At 38.7% G+C, this 13,684-nt stretch overlaps 2 protein-coding genes across 12 annotated transcripts in view; one reads left to right on the top strand and one right to left on the bottom strand.

The window, feature by feature from the left end:
* ACSM3 (acyl-CoA synthetase medium chain family member 3) overlaps positions 1-13,684 on the bottom strand; it is a 62,210-nt gene that overhangs the window by 10,344 nt on the left and 38,182 nt on the right. For 7 of the 8 annotated variants that reach the window (XM_015067157.3, XM_053213009.1, XM_053213010.1 and 4 more), the window contains exons 4-12: positions 13,323-13,530; positions 10,461-10,604; positions 10,189-10,345; positions 9,834-9,913; positions 8,398-8,521; positions 7,374-7,454; positions 2,255-2,356; positions 954-1,081; positions 745-844 (exon numbers count right to left, since the gene is read on the bottom strand). In XM_015067157.3, the coding sequence (XP_014922643.1) occupies positions 745-844; positions 954-1,081; positions 2,255-2,356; positions 7,374-7,454; positions 8,398-8,521; positions 9,834-9,913; positions 10,189-10,345; positions 10,461-10,604; positions 13,323-13,530 (1,124 nt within the window). The remainder of the gene's footprint in view (positions 1-744; positions 845-953; positions 1,082-2,254; positions 2,357-7,373; positions 7,455-8,397; positions 8,522-9,833; positions 9,914-10,188; positions 10,346-10,460; positions 10,605-13,322; positions 13,531-13,684) is intronic. The other variant, XM_027043086.2, reaches the window with a different exon arrangement.
* ERI2 (ERI1 exoribonuclease family member 2) overlaps positions 1-13,684 on the top strand; it is a 62,377-nt gene that overhangs the window by 11,664 nt on the left and 37,029 nt on the right. For 3 of the 4 annotated variants that reach the window (XR_008294492.1, XR_003415246.2, XR_003415248.2), the window contains exon 9: positions 10,584-10,746. Coding sequence is in view for 1 of the 4 variants with exons in the window: in XM_027043083.2 (XP_026898884.1) it covers positions 10,052-10,060 (9 nt within the window). In the remaining 3 variants the exon portion in view is untranslated. Of the gene's footprint in view, positions 1-10,051; positions 10,196-10,583; positions 10,747-13,684 lie in introns of those variants that run through there. The other variant, XM_027043083.2, reaches the window with a different exon arrangement.

Raw genomic sequence — 13,684 nt, 5'->3', positions numbered from 1 at the left:
TGTGTGATCCTACTGGTGGAGTTCAGAGTGAAGGAATAAATTTTAATCACCAGCTCAATTCCCTGCTCTCATCTATCTGGAATATTGGGGGCCTTGCCTGGCAAAGGGGACCTGAAGAGTGGCATGGAAACTTTAAACCCAAACTACCATTTGACCAACCCCAATAAGAATGAGCTTTCAAGGGTGCCTGGCTGGTTTAGTCAGTAAAACATGTGACGCTTGATCTCAGGGTCGTGAGTTCAAGCCCATCATTGGGCATTTACTTTAAAAAAAAAAAAAAAGGAAGAGCTTTCAGGACTCCTGTCTTATTCACAGCTTTTTTTGAATTCTCTACTTGGCTACCTACCCAGCCTACTTCTAATTGCTGCCTCGGTTCCTACCTTTGACCTTGCTCCCACCCCTGATATGTGATGCCAGCCTATCCTCCTCAACTACATAAGGGACCATGTTGTTTCCAAACCTGGGGAATAACGCGATTCTATCTAGCTGACCTCTGACATCCTATCCTACTGTGAACCTGAGTTGTTGGCATTCACACCATCCCTGTATGGAAAGAATTCAAATTCCTTATATATATTTTCAGTCTTATCTTTAGCAATTCTTTCCTGACTAGCATATTTACTAATGACTATGTGACTTGCAAAGTTAGTGAATGAATCATTTAATTGTGTTTCCATAAACTGTTGAAAAGTATGTGTTAGACAGCCAACAAATTATAAAGTGGAGATGAATCCATTTTTTTACCTCTCCCCTGATGGGATCTGGGCTGCTGACAACAGCTGCCTCTGCAACTGCAGGATGCTCAATCAGGGCACTTTCTACCTCAAATGGTCCAATTCTGTAACTGGGAAATAAACATATGACAGGAATATATAAAGGTGAGCAGCAGGTTCACTCTAGAACACTGATGATCAATTAACTTAGACATATGCACAGATGAAAAAGAAAATTACCCAGAGGATAATATGATATCATCAGATCTTGCGACAAACCAGAAATACCCATCTTCATCCATATAGCCCCGGTCCCCAGTGATATAGAAATTGCCTCGTAGGGTTGAAACTGTTTTTGTAGGATTATCCTGTGAAACAAGTAGCATTTTGTTAATATTACTGTGAATGTGATTCTTCTGTTCGGTCGGATTTTTAAGTGTTGAAGGAGAAAAAAAAAAGTTTGGTTTCTTTGAGAAGCCTTGGAATGAAGAGAAGCCAGTGCAGGAAATAAGGATGCAATTCCAGCATTGAGCTAGCCCAATCAAAGAGAGGTAAACTACAGTTACAAAGACTAGGCATGCTGCCATCCTGAGAATTGTCTATGATGATCACTAAACTCTCGGCAAGAGTTCAGAGCTCCGAGATATGGGCTAATTAAGTCTTTTGCTAAGTGGTTAATATCTAATACGGGTAGGAAAAGCGAGAAGTGAATGCTTAGAGTTAAAAGAAAGCACCAGCACCTAATAATTCAAAGAGCAGTTTTTCTGTTTTTGTATTTTGTTTTAGAAACAAAACTGGTTCTGCAACTTCGTAGGAGGAAGAATGAAGGATTGTTACATTATATAAAATTCACTGACAAGTAGAACCTGGACTTTTGAATATATTGATGCAAACTTTAAAATGTATATACTTCAATTAGACATGAAAATAGGTCTGCAAACAGTAGGGAGCCTGTAAAGGCTTTAGTGAAAGACATTTACTTAATCCCACTGCCCCACTTTCTTTCCCTCTCACTGCTGTTCAGAAGGGAAACCACTAATCACATTTCAGGAAAATGACTGGGTGCTGTCTTCTGTTGGAGATGATCAGTGTATACAAAGAGGGCTGTCTTTCTAGGGCTCCCTTCTCTTACCCTCATGGGCCTGGAGCAGTGATCTAGCCCAGGGAGAATAAGCATTTGGGCGTTTCTTCAGTTTCCTACCTGAGGGATTACAATTCAGGACAATGAGTCTCTCAAAAAGCCAAGCACCTATCCTACGTGTGTTTTGTGACAAATAGGGATAGTTACCAAGCACTTTTTAAAATATGTATTTTTGTATTATTTATTCATTTTGAGAGAGAGAGAAAGAGCAGGGGAAGAGCAGAAAAAGGGAGAGAGAGAATCCCAATCAGGCTCCACGCTGTCAGCATAGAGCCTGTTGTGGGACTCGATCCTACAAACCATGGGATCATGACCTAAGCCCATATCAAGAGTCAGTGCTTAAATAACTGAGCCACCCAGGCTCTCCTTTTGAGAATTAAATAGGAAATAAATCTCTTACTATGTAATGAGCAAAAAGGCCAAGTGGTCGATTAGGTAGGACTTGAATGCCAATATCTCCTTCTTCTCCAGGAGGTAGAACATTGCCATTTATGTCTAAAATCTAGGATAAAATAGAATGATTTATTTAAGGGAATATTTTATTTAATGTGCCAACATGTTAAATTTTTACTTTGCATGTTTTGTTTTGTATTTTAAGTATATTTTAATTCCCAGAAGAAATATGTTTTACTTAAATTCTTACTGCAAAATATATTTTAAAATGTAAGTTAGCAAAACGTGAAAGAAGAATAAAAAATGTTAATTTCACTATCTACCAATAATCACACTTTTGGTGATATTTTTTGAGATAATATAGACATAGAAAAAAATAGAATCACTTTATATATACTGTTTTACAGCCTGCTTTTATCAATTGGCAATATATCTTGATTATCTTTTAAGTAAATATTTCATTACAGTTTTTCAAAATTTAACTGTGGAACAAACAAAACCTTACTTCAGGAGCCCATTACAAGCGAGGAAAGGGGAATGTTCTCTGGTGGAGACACTGGTGATGTGTCAAAAGTCTTGCTTTCTTACCTTCTCCCCAGTCCTCATGATTCTCTGAAGTGCCTAGCATTTCGTAAGCACTGACTGCATTCCAAGTAATAAATGCTAGAGCTCTACGTACTCCACATGTATTGTTTTCTTTAGTCCTTACCACAGTCCTATCTGGTTATCACTATCACTATGCTCATTTTACGTATGAGGAAACTGAGGTGCAAAGTTTAAGCAACAAAGTACATGACTGAGCTGGAATTCAAATCTCAACAACCATACTCCAGATCCTATCCTTTTTCATCATTACACTTCTTTGTAGAATCTCTTCAGGGAGTTAGTCCACTTTTTAAAAATCCAGATGCACATTTCTCAGGTTGATTGCTTAACTCATGTGCCACATTTTGCCTTAAGTAACTTTTAGCTGTTTTTAAACACGAACACTCTACTTTTACATATATCCTCCAAGAGCCTTCAAACCCAGGTTTGTGTGAAATGGCTTGTGTGGAAAATAAGGGTATAATACTTATTTGGCACTTTCCAGATGGAAATGAGCTATGTCTCCAAAAAGAAACTTGAAAGGCAAAGGAATTCTAAATGTAAAATCTTACTTTTAAGTTCTTGTAAATAAAAAAATATAAATTCCCACCCAGTCATCTAAAGAATATTTGGCTCCGGTATCAAGGAATTACTGATGGAAAGGAGATGTTTTAAGAGTTCTAAATACTTCTCAAAGACTACTCTTTAATAGATGAGAAAGAGACAAAATGTTCTATTTCTGGAGAGAATCATGTTCCTTATTCAAGTGTTCTTAAAATCATGAAAATTATGGGCTTTGAGCTTTGAAGTTGCAAGAATGTCATATCCAGCTGGTTGGAGTGTATCCCCAGATTCCAGGATGTCACTGCAGATGCTCTTATCTAGGTAACAAAAGCAGTAATAAGAGCTCTTGGGGAAAAGTTAAAAATGAAGATAGCTGCATTAGGGAAATGCAAATCAAAATTACAAGGAGATACCGCTTCACACCCATTAGGATGGCTACTATCAAAAAAACAGAAAATAAGTGTTGGTGAGGATATGGAGGGATTGGAACCTTTGGACATTGTTGTGGGAATGTAAAATGGTATGGGCACTGTAGAAAACAGTATGGCAGTTCCTCAAAAAATTAAAAATAGAATTACCATATGATCTAGCATTTCTACTTCTGGGTATATACACAAAAGATTTAAAATCATGTTCTTCAAGAGATATTTGTAATAGCTAAAATGTGGAAAGAACCCAAGCACCCATTGACAGATGAATAGAAAAGCAAAATGTGTTATAGCCAATCCAGTGGAATATTATTCAGCCTTAGAAAGGAAGGCAATGCTGACACATGCTACATGGATGAAACTTGAGGACATTATGCTAAGTGTGATAAGCCAATCACAAAAAGATGAACACTATGATTTCACTTATAAATAGTCATAAAAACTGAGAAAAAACTGAGGGTTGATGGGGGGTGGGAGGGAGGGGAAAGTGGGTGATGGGCATTGAGGAGGGCACCTGTTGGGATAAGCACAACATAGAGTTGTCATAGAAAGTAGAATGGTTGCCAGGGCTGGGGACATTGGGGAATGGGAAGTTACTGTTTAATGGATATGGAATCAGTTTTACGAGATGAAAAGAGTTATGGAGATGGATAGTGGTAATAGGTACACAATATTATGAATGTATTTAATACCACTGAATTATGCACTTAAAATGGTCAAGATGATAAATTTTAAGTGTTTTTATTATTTATTTTTTTAATTTATTATTTTTTTTAATGTTTATTTATTTTGAGAGACAGAGACAGAGCATGAGCAGGGGAGGAGCAGAGAGAGAGACACAGAATCCAAAACAGTCTCCAGGCTCCGAGCTGTCAGCACAGAGCCCGACGCGGGGCTCGAACTCACAAACCGTGAGATCATGACCTGAGCCAAAGCCAGACGTTCAACCGACTGAGCCACCCAGGCGCTCCTATGTGTATTTTATTACAATAAAAAATTGGGGGGGAAATGAAGGTGATGATGCTGAGTGGGGATGCATGATAGAGCAGTTTTCCTCTTGGCCACATCCTTTGTGCATTCAAATATAGTTGCTCCAGAAATCCACAGGGCTTAAATTAGTGGGGAAGTGGTGATACATTGCTGTTGGGATTCATGTGAGTACAGCTGTACTGTGAGAACTTCATAGCAATGCATGTTGGGAATTGTCATTAAGAGGGAAGAAAGGAACACAACTTTGTGAAATGCCAACCTGATTGCATATAATGCAGACAAGAGAAGGCTCAACTATCAATATTTCTTTCTCCAACCTAAGGCATCCTATAAACCAATGAACTATTATTAAGCCTGTTTACAGAATGTAACCAGGGCTCCCTGACCATCTCTTCTTAGAAAAGTTTTTCAGGGGTGCCTGGGTGGCTCAGTTGGTTAAGTGTCCGACTTTGGCTCAGGTCATGATCTTGCAGTTTGTGGGTTTGAGCCCCACATCAGGCTGTCTGCTATCAGTGCAGAGCCTGCTTTGGATACTCTGTCTCTCTCTCTCTCTCTCTGCCTCTCCCCCCCCCCCACCCCGTCTCTCCCTCCCTCTCTCCCTCTCTCTCTGCCCTTCTCCCTTTCGCACTCTCTCTCTCAAAATAAATAAATAAACATTAAAAGAAAAAAAGAAAAGAAAAGCTTTTCAAAGGAAGGGAATGCAAGGGAGAGCTGAATGATAGTAATGGCACCTATCTTTTAGACCTTTATTATGTGCCAAGAACTTTGTTATGCTCTTTAGGGATATTATCTCATTTAATCCTCACAAGAAACCTATGATATCAGTTTCATTATTAGGGCGACCAACCATCTCAGTTTGCCCAGGACAAAGGCAGGAGAGTGTCCCTGGGATGTATGACTTTTAGTGCTACAACCAAGTAAGTCCCAAGCCGTTCACCATAGTCCCTATTTTACAAATCAGGAAACTGAGACTTCAACAATTTACCCAAAGACATTCAGCTAGTGAATAGTAGAGCCAGCTCTGAGCCATCAGGCAAGCCTATCTTTAAAAAAAATTTTTTTATGTTTATTTATTTTGAGAAAGAAAGAGAGAGAGTGAAAGGAGAAGAGAAGAAGGCAGAGAGGGAGACACAGAATCTGAAGCAGGCTCCAGGCCCTGAGCTGTCAGCACAGAGCTGGGCATAGGGCTCAAACTCACAGACCACAAGATCATGACCTGAGCCAAAGTTGGAAGCTTAACTGACTGTGCCACCCGGGCACCCTGAGGCAAACTTATCTTTAAACAAGGTTCTCAGCAACGTTAAAGTAAGGGAAAGAACCCAGCATCTGCTTTTATTCTATAAACAGTGACATCAGCAATCAATTTCATCTAAATTTTCTCAGACTTACCTAATCATAAGAACTGGGGCACTTGTTTAAAACAAAGATTTCATTTTCATCTAGAAGGGGCCTGAGAATTAGTGTTTTAAAACAAGTATCCAGGTGATTCTTATGATCAGAAAAGCTTTGGAAGCATTGATCTAATCCATAACTAACCCTCATTTAGTTTGGTTCTAAGCTCTCCATTCTGTAAGCTCATCCATTTTGTGTTTTTGTTGCTATGCTATGGTTTTCTCTTATATATTAGTGTAAGTTCCTTTGGCTATACCTGGCTTTGGGTATGTTGATCTGAGAACATTTCTAACCCTGTAAAAAGTGTGCAGATAGGAGAATAGGATGCTCCCTAGGGATCAGGTGGTAATAATGGCCATGGTTAAAGAAAGCCAGGAAATGGCCTGGTAGGACTAGGGAAAGATAAAAATATTTCAGCCACTGTAAACTGTAACTTCCTTTGGCCTACTTGACCCCTCAGGAGGTCTTGACCTCCTTCATCAGAAAGGGCACAGTGTGATGATGTGATTAAGAATATAGATATTGGAACCAGATTGCCTGGAATTGAATCCCAGCACTAGTAGCCACTAGCTATGTGACTTCTGGTGAATTCCTTCCCTCTCTGTGCCTCATCTGTAAAATGGTTCTTTTTTATTTTATTCTTTATTGAATGACAGTTGACATACAATGTTATATTCGTTTCAGGCTTACAATATAATGATTTGACAAGTTTATATATTATGTTGTGCTCACAAATGTAGCTACCATATGTCATCACACATTATGATTACAATACTATATTGTATTGTATTGATTGACTATATTCCCTATGCTGTATCTTTTATCTTTATAACTTCTTCATTCTATAACTGGAAGCTTGTATCTCTCATTCCCCTTCAGCCATTGTAAAATTGTTCTTATACTGGTATGTCTCTTATAGGTTCTTTCTGGGAATCAAATGGATTAGTACTTATAAAATGCTTAGAACTGCATGGCACAAGCCACTGCTTTGCTAAAAAAAAAAAAAAAAATGGAGACCATTAAACTAATATCTCTAATCCATTTCTAATATGTGGAAATTAAGATATCATGGAAGTAGCATGAAATCATCACCAAAACTAGGAGTGTAGGGGTAGGTGGTAAACAGATTAGGTTGTTAAATATTCTCCTGGAAGGGGATGTGCAAACCTTAACATCAAAAGCAGGAGATGGCTTTCCCATTGAGCCAGACTTGATTTTCATTCCTTTAAAATTTCCACAGATTAGCACCTAGTTAAGAAGAAGAAAGAATAAAGTAACATTACAACTAACTTAAAATTAATTTATTCACCCACATGCATTCATTCAACAAATAATTATCGAAAATTTATGATGAACCAGACTCAAAAATAAAACAAATTTTCTGCTCTCAGGGAGTGTAGAGATAGACACTAAACAAAGACATACAGTAAAGTTATAACACTTAATAAATTGATAATTACTAAAATGCCCATATTTATGAAAACATACCTATATTAGCATGATACTTGTTCTGCTCTTTCTATTTAATACATTTGTAAATTTTATTTTTGGTATATTAATTTTTGACCATTCTTATGGTTTATAAATAGAAGCATTATAAAAAGACACTATGAAAAATTTCTTTCAGCCTTTCCCTTTTCTGCTCCATTGTATGCCTCCTTTTCCTTACATAATAACCACTTTTGTTATGAGTTCATTCACCTCCTCTAGAATTTCTTCTTCTTATGTCTACAAGCTCTTTAAATAACCCCTTTTAGAGTATACTTGCCAAGGAGTTATCTAAGTGAACTCTTAATATTTTAAGTAGCAAGGAACTCAGAATTTTCTATTTTTGAGGCAGCTGTAAGAAAGTTCGCTCTTTCGTAAGGGGAAATCTGTCTGTTGATCTAGCATTCTTTCATTTAAAATATATTTTAATGCCCTTGCCCTGATCAGGTCTGTAGTGGTTTTTTTCAGCGAATGGCTACTTAAACAACTGTATCTGTTACAGTTGTAACTTTTTTTTTTGTAACTGGTTCCCCTCCAACTTTCTTTAAACTACTCTTCTAACCACTCCTCTACTGCCCTATCCCTCAAACAATTGTAAGGATATAATAAACACTTATTTTTAAAATTTATCAGTTATATAAATCACTTTTTATTTATCCAGCTAACTCGAGTCCGTCCCTGTCTTTTTAATGAGGTCATATACCGTTTCTGTCTGTCCATATCCTTCATAGATATCCAGACCTGTTTGGTTTCTCCATTGTTCAGTCACTTCAGGATTGATTGGTTCCCCAGCACTCACACAGTGCTTTAAGCTTTTGAACTTATAGCTTCTCAGAAAATAAATAAGTTCAATTTGGGAGACAAGAATAGAGAGAAATGAAAATTAGTGTTATTTCTAATGAAATTCAATATGAAGTGTGTTTTAGTTCCTTCCTTACTCCTCTCTTCAATACAAACAAAATGAACAAACTCTTCTAACATCATAAAATGACTCCCAAGACATCCATTTTTTTCCCCTCTTATTTTCTGGGAGTGTGTGATTTGCTGTAAAAAAAAAAAAAAAAAAAAAAAAAAGAAAGAAAGAAAGAAAAAGAGAAAAGAAAAAGCAAGCAAGCAAGCAAGCTATGTCATCCTCAGGGAAGGTATCTCATAATAACATTTTAAATCAGTGATTAAGAATTTACCAATTGTATGGTTAAATTCACTGTGGAATATTTATGCAGTGGAATCCTATAGAGCTGTAAAAGGAAAAAAAAAATAAGGAAGTTCCTGGACAGTGTTGTCCAATAGAATTTTTTGCCACAATCAAAATGTTCTATTATCTGCACTATCCACTGCAGTATCACCTAGCCCTATGTGGCTACAGAGCACTTGAAACATGGCTAGTGCAACTTTGGAAGTGAATTTTTAATTAAAGTTAAATGTAAATAATTGCATGTGGCTAGTGGTTACCATATTGGATAGCACTGGATAGCACACAGTTCCAGGATGTACTGTTAGGCAAAAAAAGGAAGGTGCAGAACTGTGAGCATACTATGTTTCCATTTATGTGTATAAAAGACTGGGGGAAGAATACTGGCATATTGGTTTGTATAAGCACAGATTTCAGGGAGAAGGAGAACTGACACTGAGGACAAGGTTTGGAGGGAGACTCCATTCTATACTCTTATATACCTATTGAATTATATGTCATATGAAATATTTCCTATTCAAAAAGTTTTAGCAATTTTAATGATTTAAAAATATTTACCAATGTGCCCTTTCAAATGGAATCAAGAGTAAAAGACATTCCTATTTGCTGGGACAGGGCTCCAAGTTGGAGTAACTTCTCTACTTTCTCAGCTCATGTAACATTCATCATCCAAAAGATTGAACACTTTCTTATCCATAACCTCTGGGCTCAGGGGTATACCTGTGACTAAACCCTCCCTTTTCTCACCTTTCTTGGGGGAGCCTGCCCTGGATGTAATAATTATGATTTAAAGAATGAAAGCAAGAAGGAGAAGGGGGTGAAGAGATTGTTAAATTCTGTGCCTACTAGTGTGGAACTTTGTTTTTAGGCAGAAAGATCCTTTATTTTATGGCTTACTCTTCCTCTCTCCTACCCCCACTAAGTGCCTATTTACCAACATTTCTTACCTGGTCATATCATTCTGTATAAGCATTCGGTATGCAGTCGGTGCTGAACAGAAGACGGTGATGGGAAACTCAGAAAGTGTCTGCAATTTAGAAGTAAACTCTTAGTCTTACTACAACTTTAATAAGTTGCTAAATGTTTATTTAGGGCACAGCACAACTTAAACATTGTTTATTCTAACATAAATGCACTCACACCTTTTGCCTGTATATCTTTTCAGGATAAATGACTTACCAGGTGTGAAATACCTTAAATCATGTTGTTCACTCTGATTTCTGCAAGCTACTGTGTTCATCAGTCCTGTCAGGAACGCTGCTAAAGCATTTCTAAATGGTGACCTCTTGTTCTCTGCCTTACCTGAAAGATGGAAGTTGGCTCAAAACGTGGCAAGTAATGTGCAAATACACATGCTCCCTGGATCCATGGAGAAAAGATGCTGCTCCATGCAGACTTTGCCCAGCCTGTGTCTGAGGTATTCCATATCACATCTGAAGGTGTCAAATCCAGCCAGAACCTGGGAAAACAAGGAATCATCCTGATATATGTAGGAAAAACAAATTTAAAAGACCAATAAATGAATCATCACCTCCGCAGTTTTGACATGTCAAGCTGCAGTTCCGTGAAGGTACCTTCCATTTACAGATAATCCTAAACCAAAACTGCTATGGGTGTGTCCGGTCATTTTCGGAGTTCCACTTGTTCCACTGGTAAAGTAAATGGCCATCATCTCATCGTGTTTTGTTTTCACACAGGTGTGGTTGTCACTGGCCTGTCTACAAAGGAAGAACTACAATGATTCTGCACATGATACACAGCACCATGAACTGTTAACCACAGCCAAGTATTCGAGAAACCATCTACTCGGACCTCTTCACCTTATGAGGCAGGCCTCAGTGACTTGGGTTGAATTCCAAGGTAAAAACCATCTCTTTCTCTATCTTCTTAGGTGCTTTCTGGAATCAAACTAAATTTTGTCATCAAAGCCCACTTTTAGGCTGGTTTCATAGCTTTTCTACTATACAAAAAAGAAGACTTGATGCATTTTAAAAAACTGAAGAGGGTGCCTGGATGGCTCAGTCGGTTAAGTGTCTGACTCTTGATTTCTGCTAGGGTAGTGATCTAATGGTTTGTGGGATCAAGCCCCATGTGGGGCTCTGAGTTGACAGTGTGGAGCCTGCTTGGGATTCTCTCTCTTCCTCTCTCTCTGCCCCTCCCCGGCTCATGCTCTCTCTCTGTCTCTCTCAGAAATAAATAAATAAATTTAAAAAAATAAATAGATAAAAAAACTCAAGAGTTTGATCATAACACCAGCATAATGAGGATTCTATGATCTCATAATGATGGCTATGTGAGAACTGCCCCATCCCCTTCACTGTGGATGTTCTCAAATATGATTTTCTTTTCTTTTCTTTTTTTAAAAGTGATATGAGTGCCTGGGTGGCTCAGTCCAATGGTTAAGCATCTGACTCTTGATTTCAGCTCAGGTCATGATCTCACAGTTCTTGAGATCGAGCCCCACATCAGGCTCTGCACTGATAGTGTGCAGTCTGCTTGGGATTCTCTCTTTCCCTCTCTCTCTGCCCCTCCCCGGCTTGCATGTGCTCTTTCTCTCTCTCTCTCAAAATAAATAAGCATTTAAAAAATTGAGTATGTTAATAGAAGTCATGGGTAACAGTATAAGACAGGTTGGTAATTCCCACATTGTTCAAGGATCAGCTGTAGTTCTGAAGGATAACTGGGCTGCTAACAGTCCCCACATTAGGGCAGCTAAGAGGAGGTAAACACTGCACACAGAGATTTTATCTGGGAGTACTGGGCTGAGAATGAATGAATTAGAAAATCCAGGCCACGAGAATTGTAGAAAAGCTGTTTTCCTTTTCTTTCTCTCTCTCTCTTTCTTTCTCTCTTTCTTTCTTTCTTTCTTTCTTTCTTTCAAGAGGGAGCAAGTGAGAGAGGGTCAGAGTCTCTTTCTTTCTTTCAAGAGGGAGCAAGTGAGAGAGGGTCAGAGAGAGAGAGACAGAGAGAGAGAGAGAGAGAGAATCCCATGAGGGGCAGAGAGAGAGAGAGAGGGAGGAGAGAGAGAGGAGAGAGGGAAGCAGGGCTCACCCGAAGTGGGGCTCCAACTCACCAACCTGAGCTGGAGTTGGATGCTTAATGACTAAGCCACCCAGGCTCCCAAGAAGCTGTTTTCAAAGCCTAACAGGTAGACTAGGTACTTAGTCTATGATTTCATAATTTTCTTCCTTAAAAATATTACCTAGAGCATTGTATTTATCACTTCATTGTAAATACAGTTGCTTTTGAAAACTAAGGTGGGGTTATCATACCAATCTTTCACCACTATAGGCAGTAAACATAGCCTTTAGGAGTGTGGGTTCAGAAGCCAGACTCCCTGGGTTTGAAACCCAGCTCTGCCAGATCATAGCATTTGACCTTATTCATCTGTATTACTATAGCACCCTTTCCTTAGGTTATTGTGACATTTTAATGAGTTAATATATGTGAACGCTTGGAGCAGTTTTTGGCACCTAACCAAGGCCATATAAATGTTACCCATTATTGCAATTATAACATTATTTTAATTAGAACAGTACTTGGCTTTTGGTAAGAACTCAATAAATGATGGCTATTTTAGAGGCAGTAGGAACAAATCCATAGTTGCAAGCATGCTTCCAAATCCTTGAGTAAAGGTAGGAAGTTCATTCTAGAGGGAACTGGCTGCCAGCCTAAAGCTAAGATAGAACCAGTACATGGCCATAGTGCCAAGTGACCCCTGGAAGCATTCCATAGCAGGGATGGACATCAGTGTAACTCAGTTTTATAATTGCATCCATCTTATTTATAACCACAAGTATTGTTATCAGCAAGGTACTGATATAGCCTACACAGAAGAATTCACTGTGTTTCTCTGTTTGTCTGGGAGATGATAACAGCTCTGTGGTTGATGCTGTGAGACACCTCCTAGATCCTGCTGCAGGAATGAAGGACTTACTTCCCACAGCTGCTGGGAGCCAGCTCTCTTTTAGAGATTGCTTTGGCTGAAGACAGCTGCCTTGCTCAAGGTCACTCACCTCTCCTTCTAGGGATAGGCCACACCCAGTTACTGATCAGTATGGGTATATAAAGGCCAGGATCTCTTATTTTATCTGGGAATAGCTTTGAGGGGCTATCCATGCCCCAGAGGTCCCAGTGGGAGCGCATGGCAGATACATTTCTTCCTTCATAGGTGTTGACCCCAAGACAACTCCTTAATAAACTTCTTACACAACTAATCTCTATCTCAGGGCCTGCTTCCTGGAGATCCTAACCTCTAAAAAACACTCCAACCTCTTTCCTGCCTCAGAGTTTACATTGTTGGTGCAGCCATAATTACTAGTTGTTCCCTTTGCCTCATTTTACTTTGCATTTTTCTGATCACTTGGTGGGTTGAATATCTTTTCAGTGTTGCCTTCCTCTGGGAAAGCTGTTCTACAACAATTATGGCTACTCACTTCATCATTTCCTTGAGGTTCCCCCATCCATCTTTGGGTTTCTGAGACACAATTAGCTTGGAGTGCAGATTTTCACATTTAGATGCAACAGCATCTACTGCGGGGGCTAAAACTTCGTCGGTGATAATGCACTTTGCTTTTGAAGATTGTAGTCTGTAGAGAATGTCTCTCTGGGTCAGCTGGGTAGTTCCTGGAATTAAAACTGTCCCTACAGGGGCAGAAAAGAAACTATGTATAGAAGGAAGGATTTCCTTTATCATGGTAGTTAGCTAGTGTAGATAGCTCATGTGTACTTTATGTCTCAGGATGAGTTTACCATTCCATTTAACAGTCTAGATATCTATTTATCTTCCATTAATTAT

The sequence above is a fragment of the Acinonyx jubatus genome, chromosome E3, assembly GCF_027475565.1.
Source record: "Acinonyx jubatus isolate Ajub_Pintada_27869175 chromosome E3, VMU_Ajub_asm_v1.0, whole genome shotgun sequence".
Taxonomy (NCBI): Eukaryota; Metazoa; Chordata; class Mammalia; order Carnivora; family Felidae; genus Acinonyx; species Acinonyx jubatus.
This window is presented reverse-complemented; position numbering and strand designations above follow the sequence as displayed.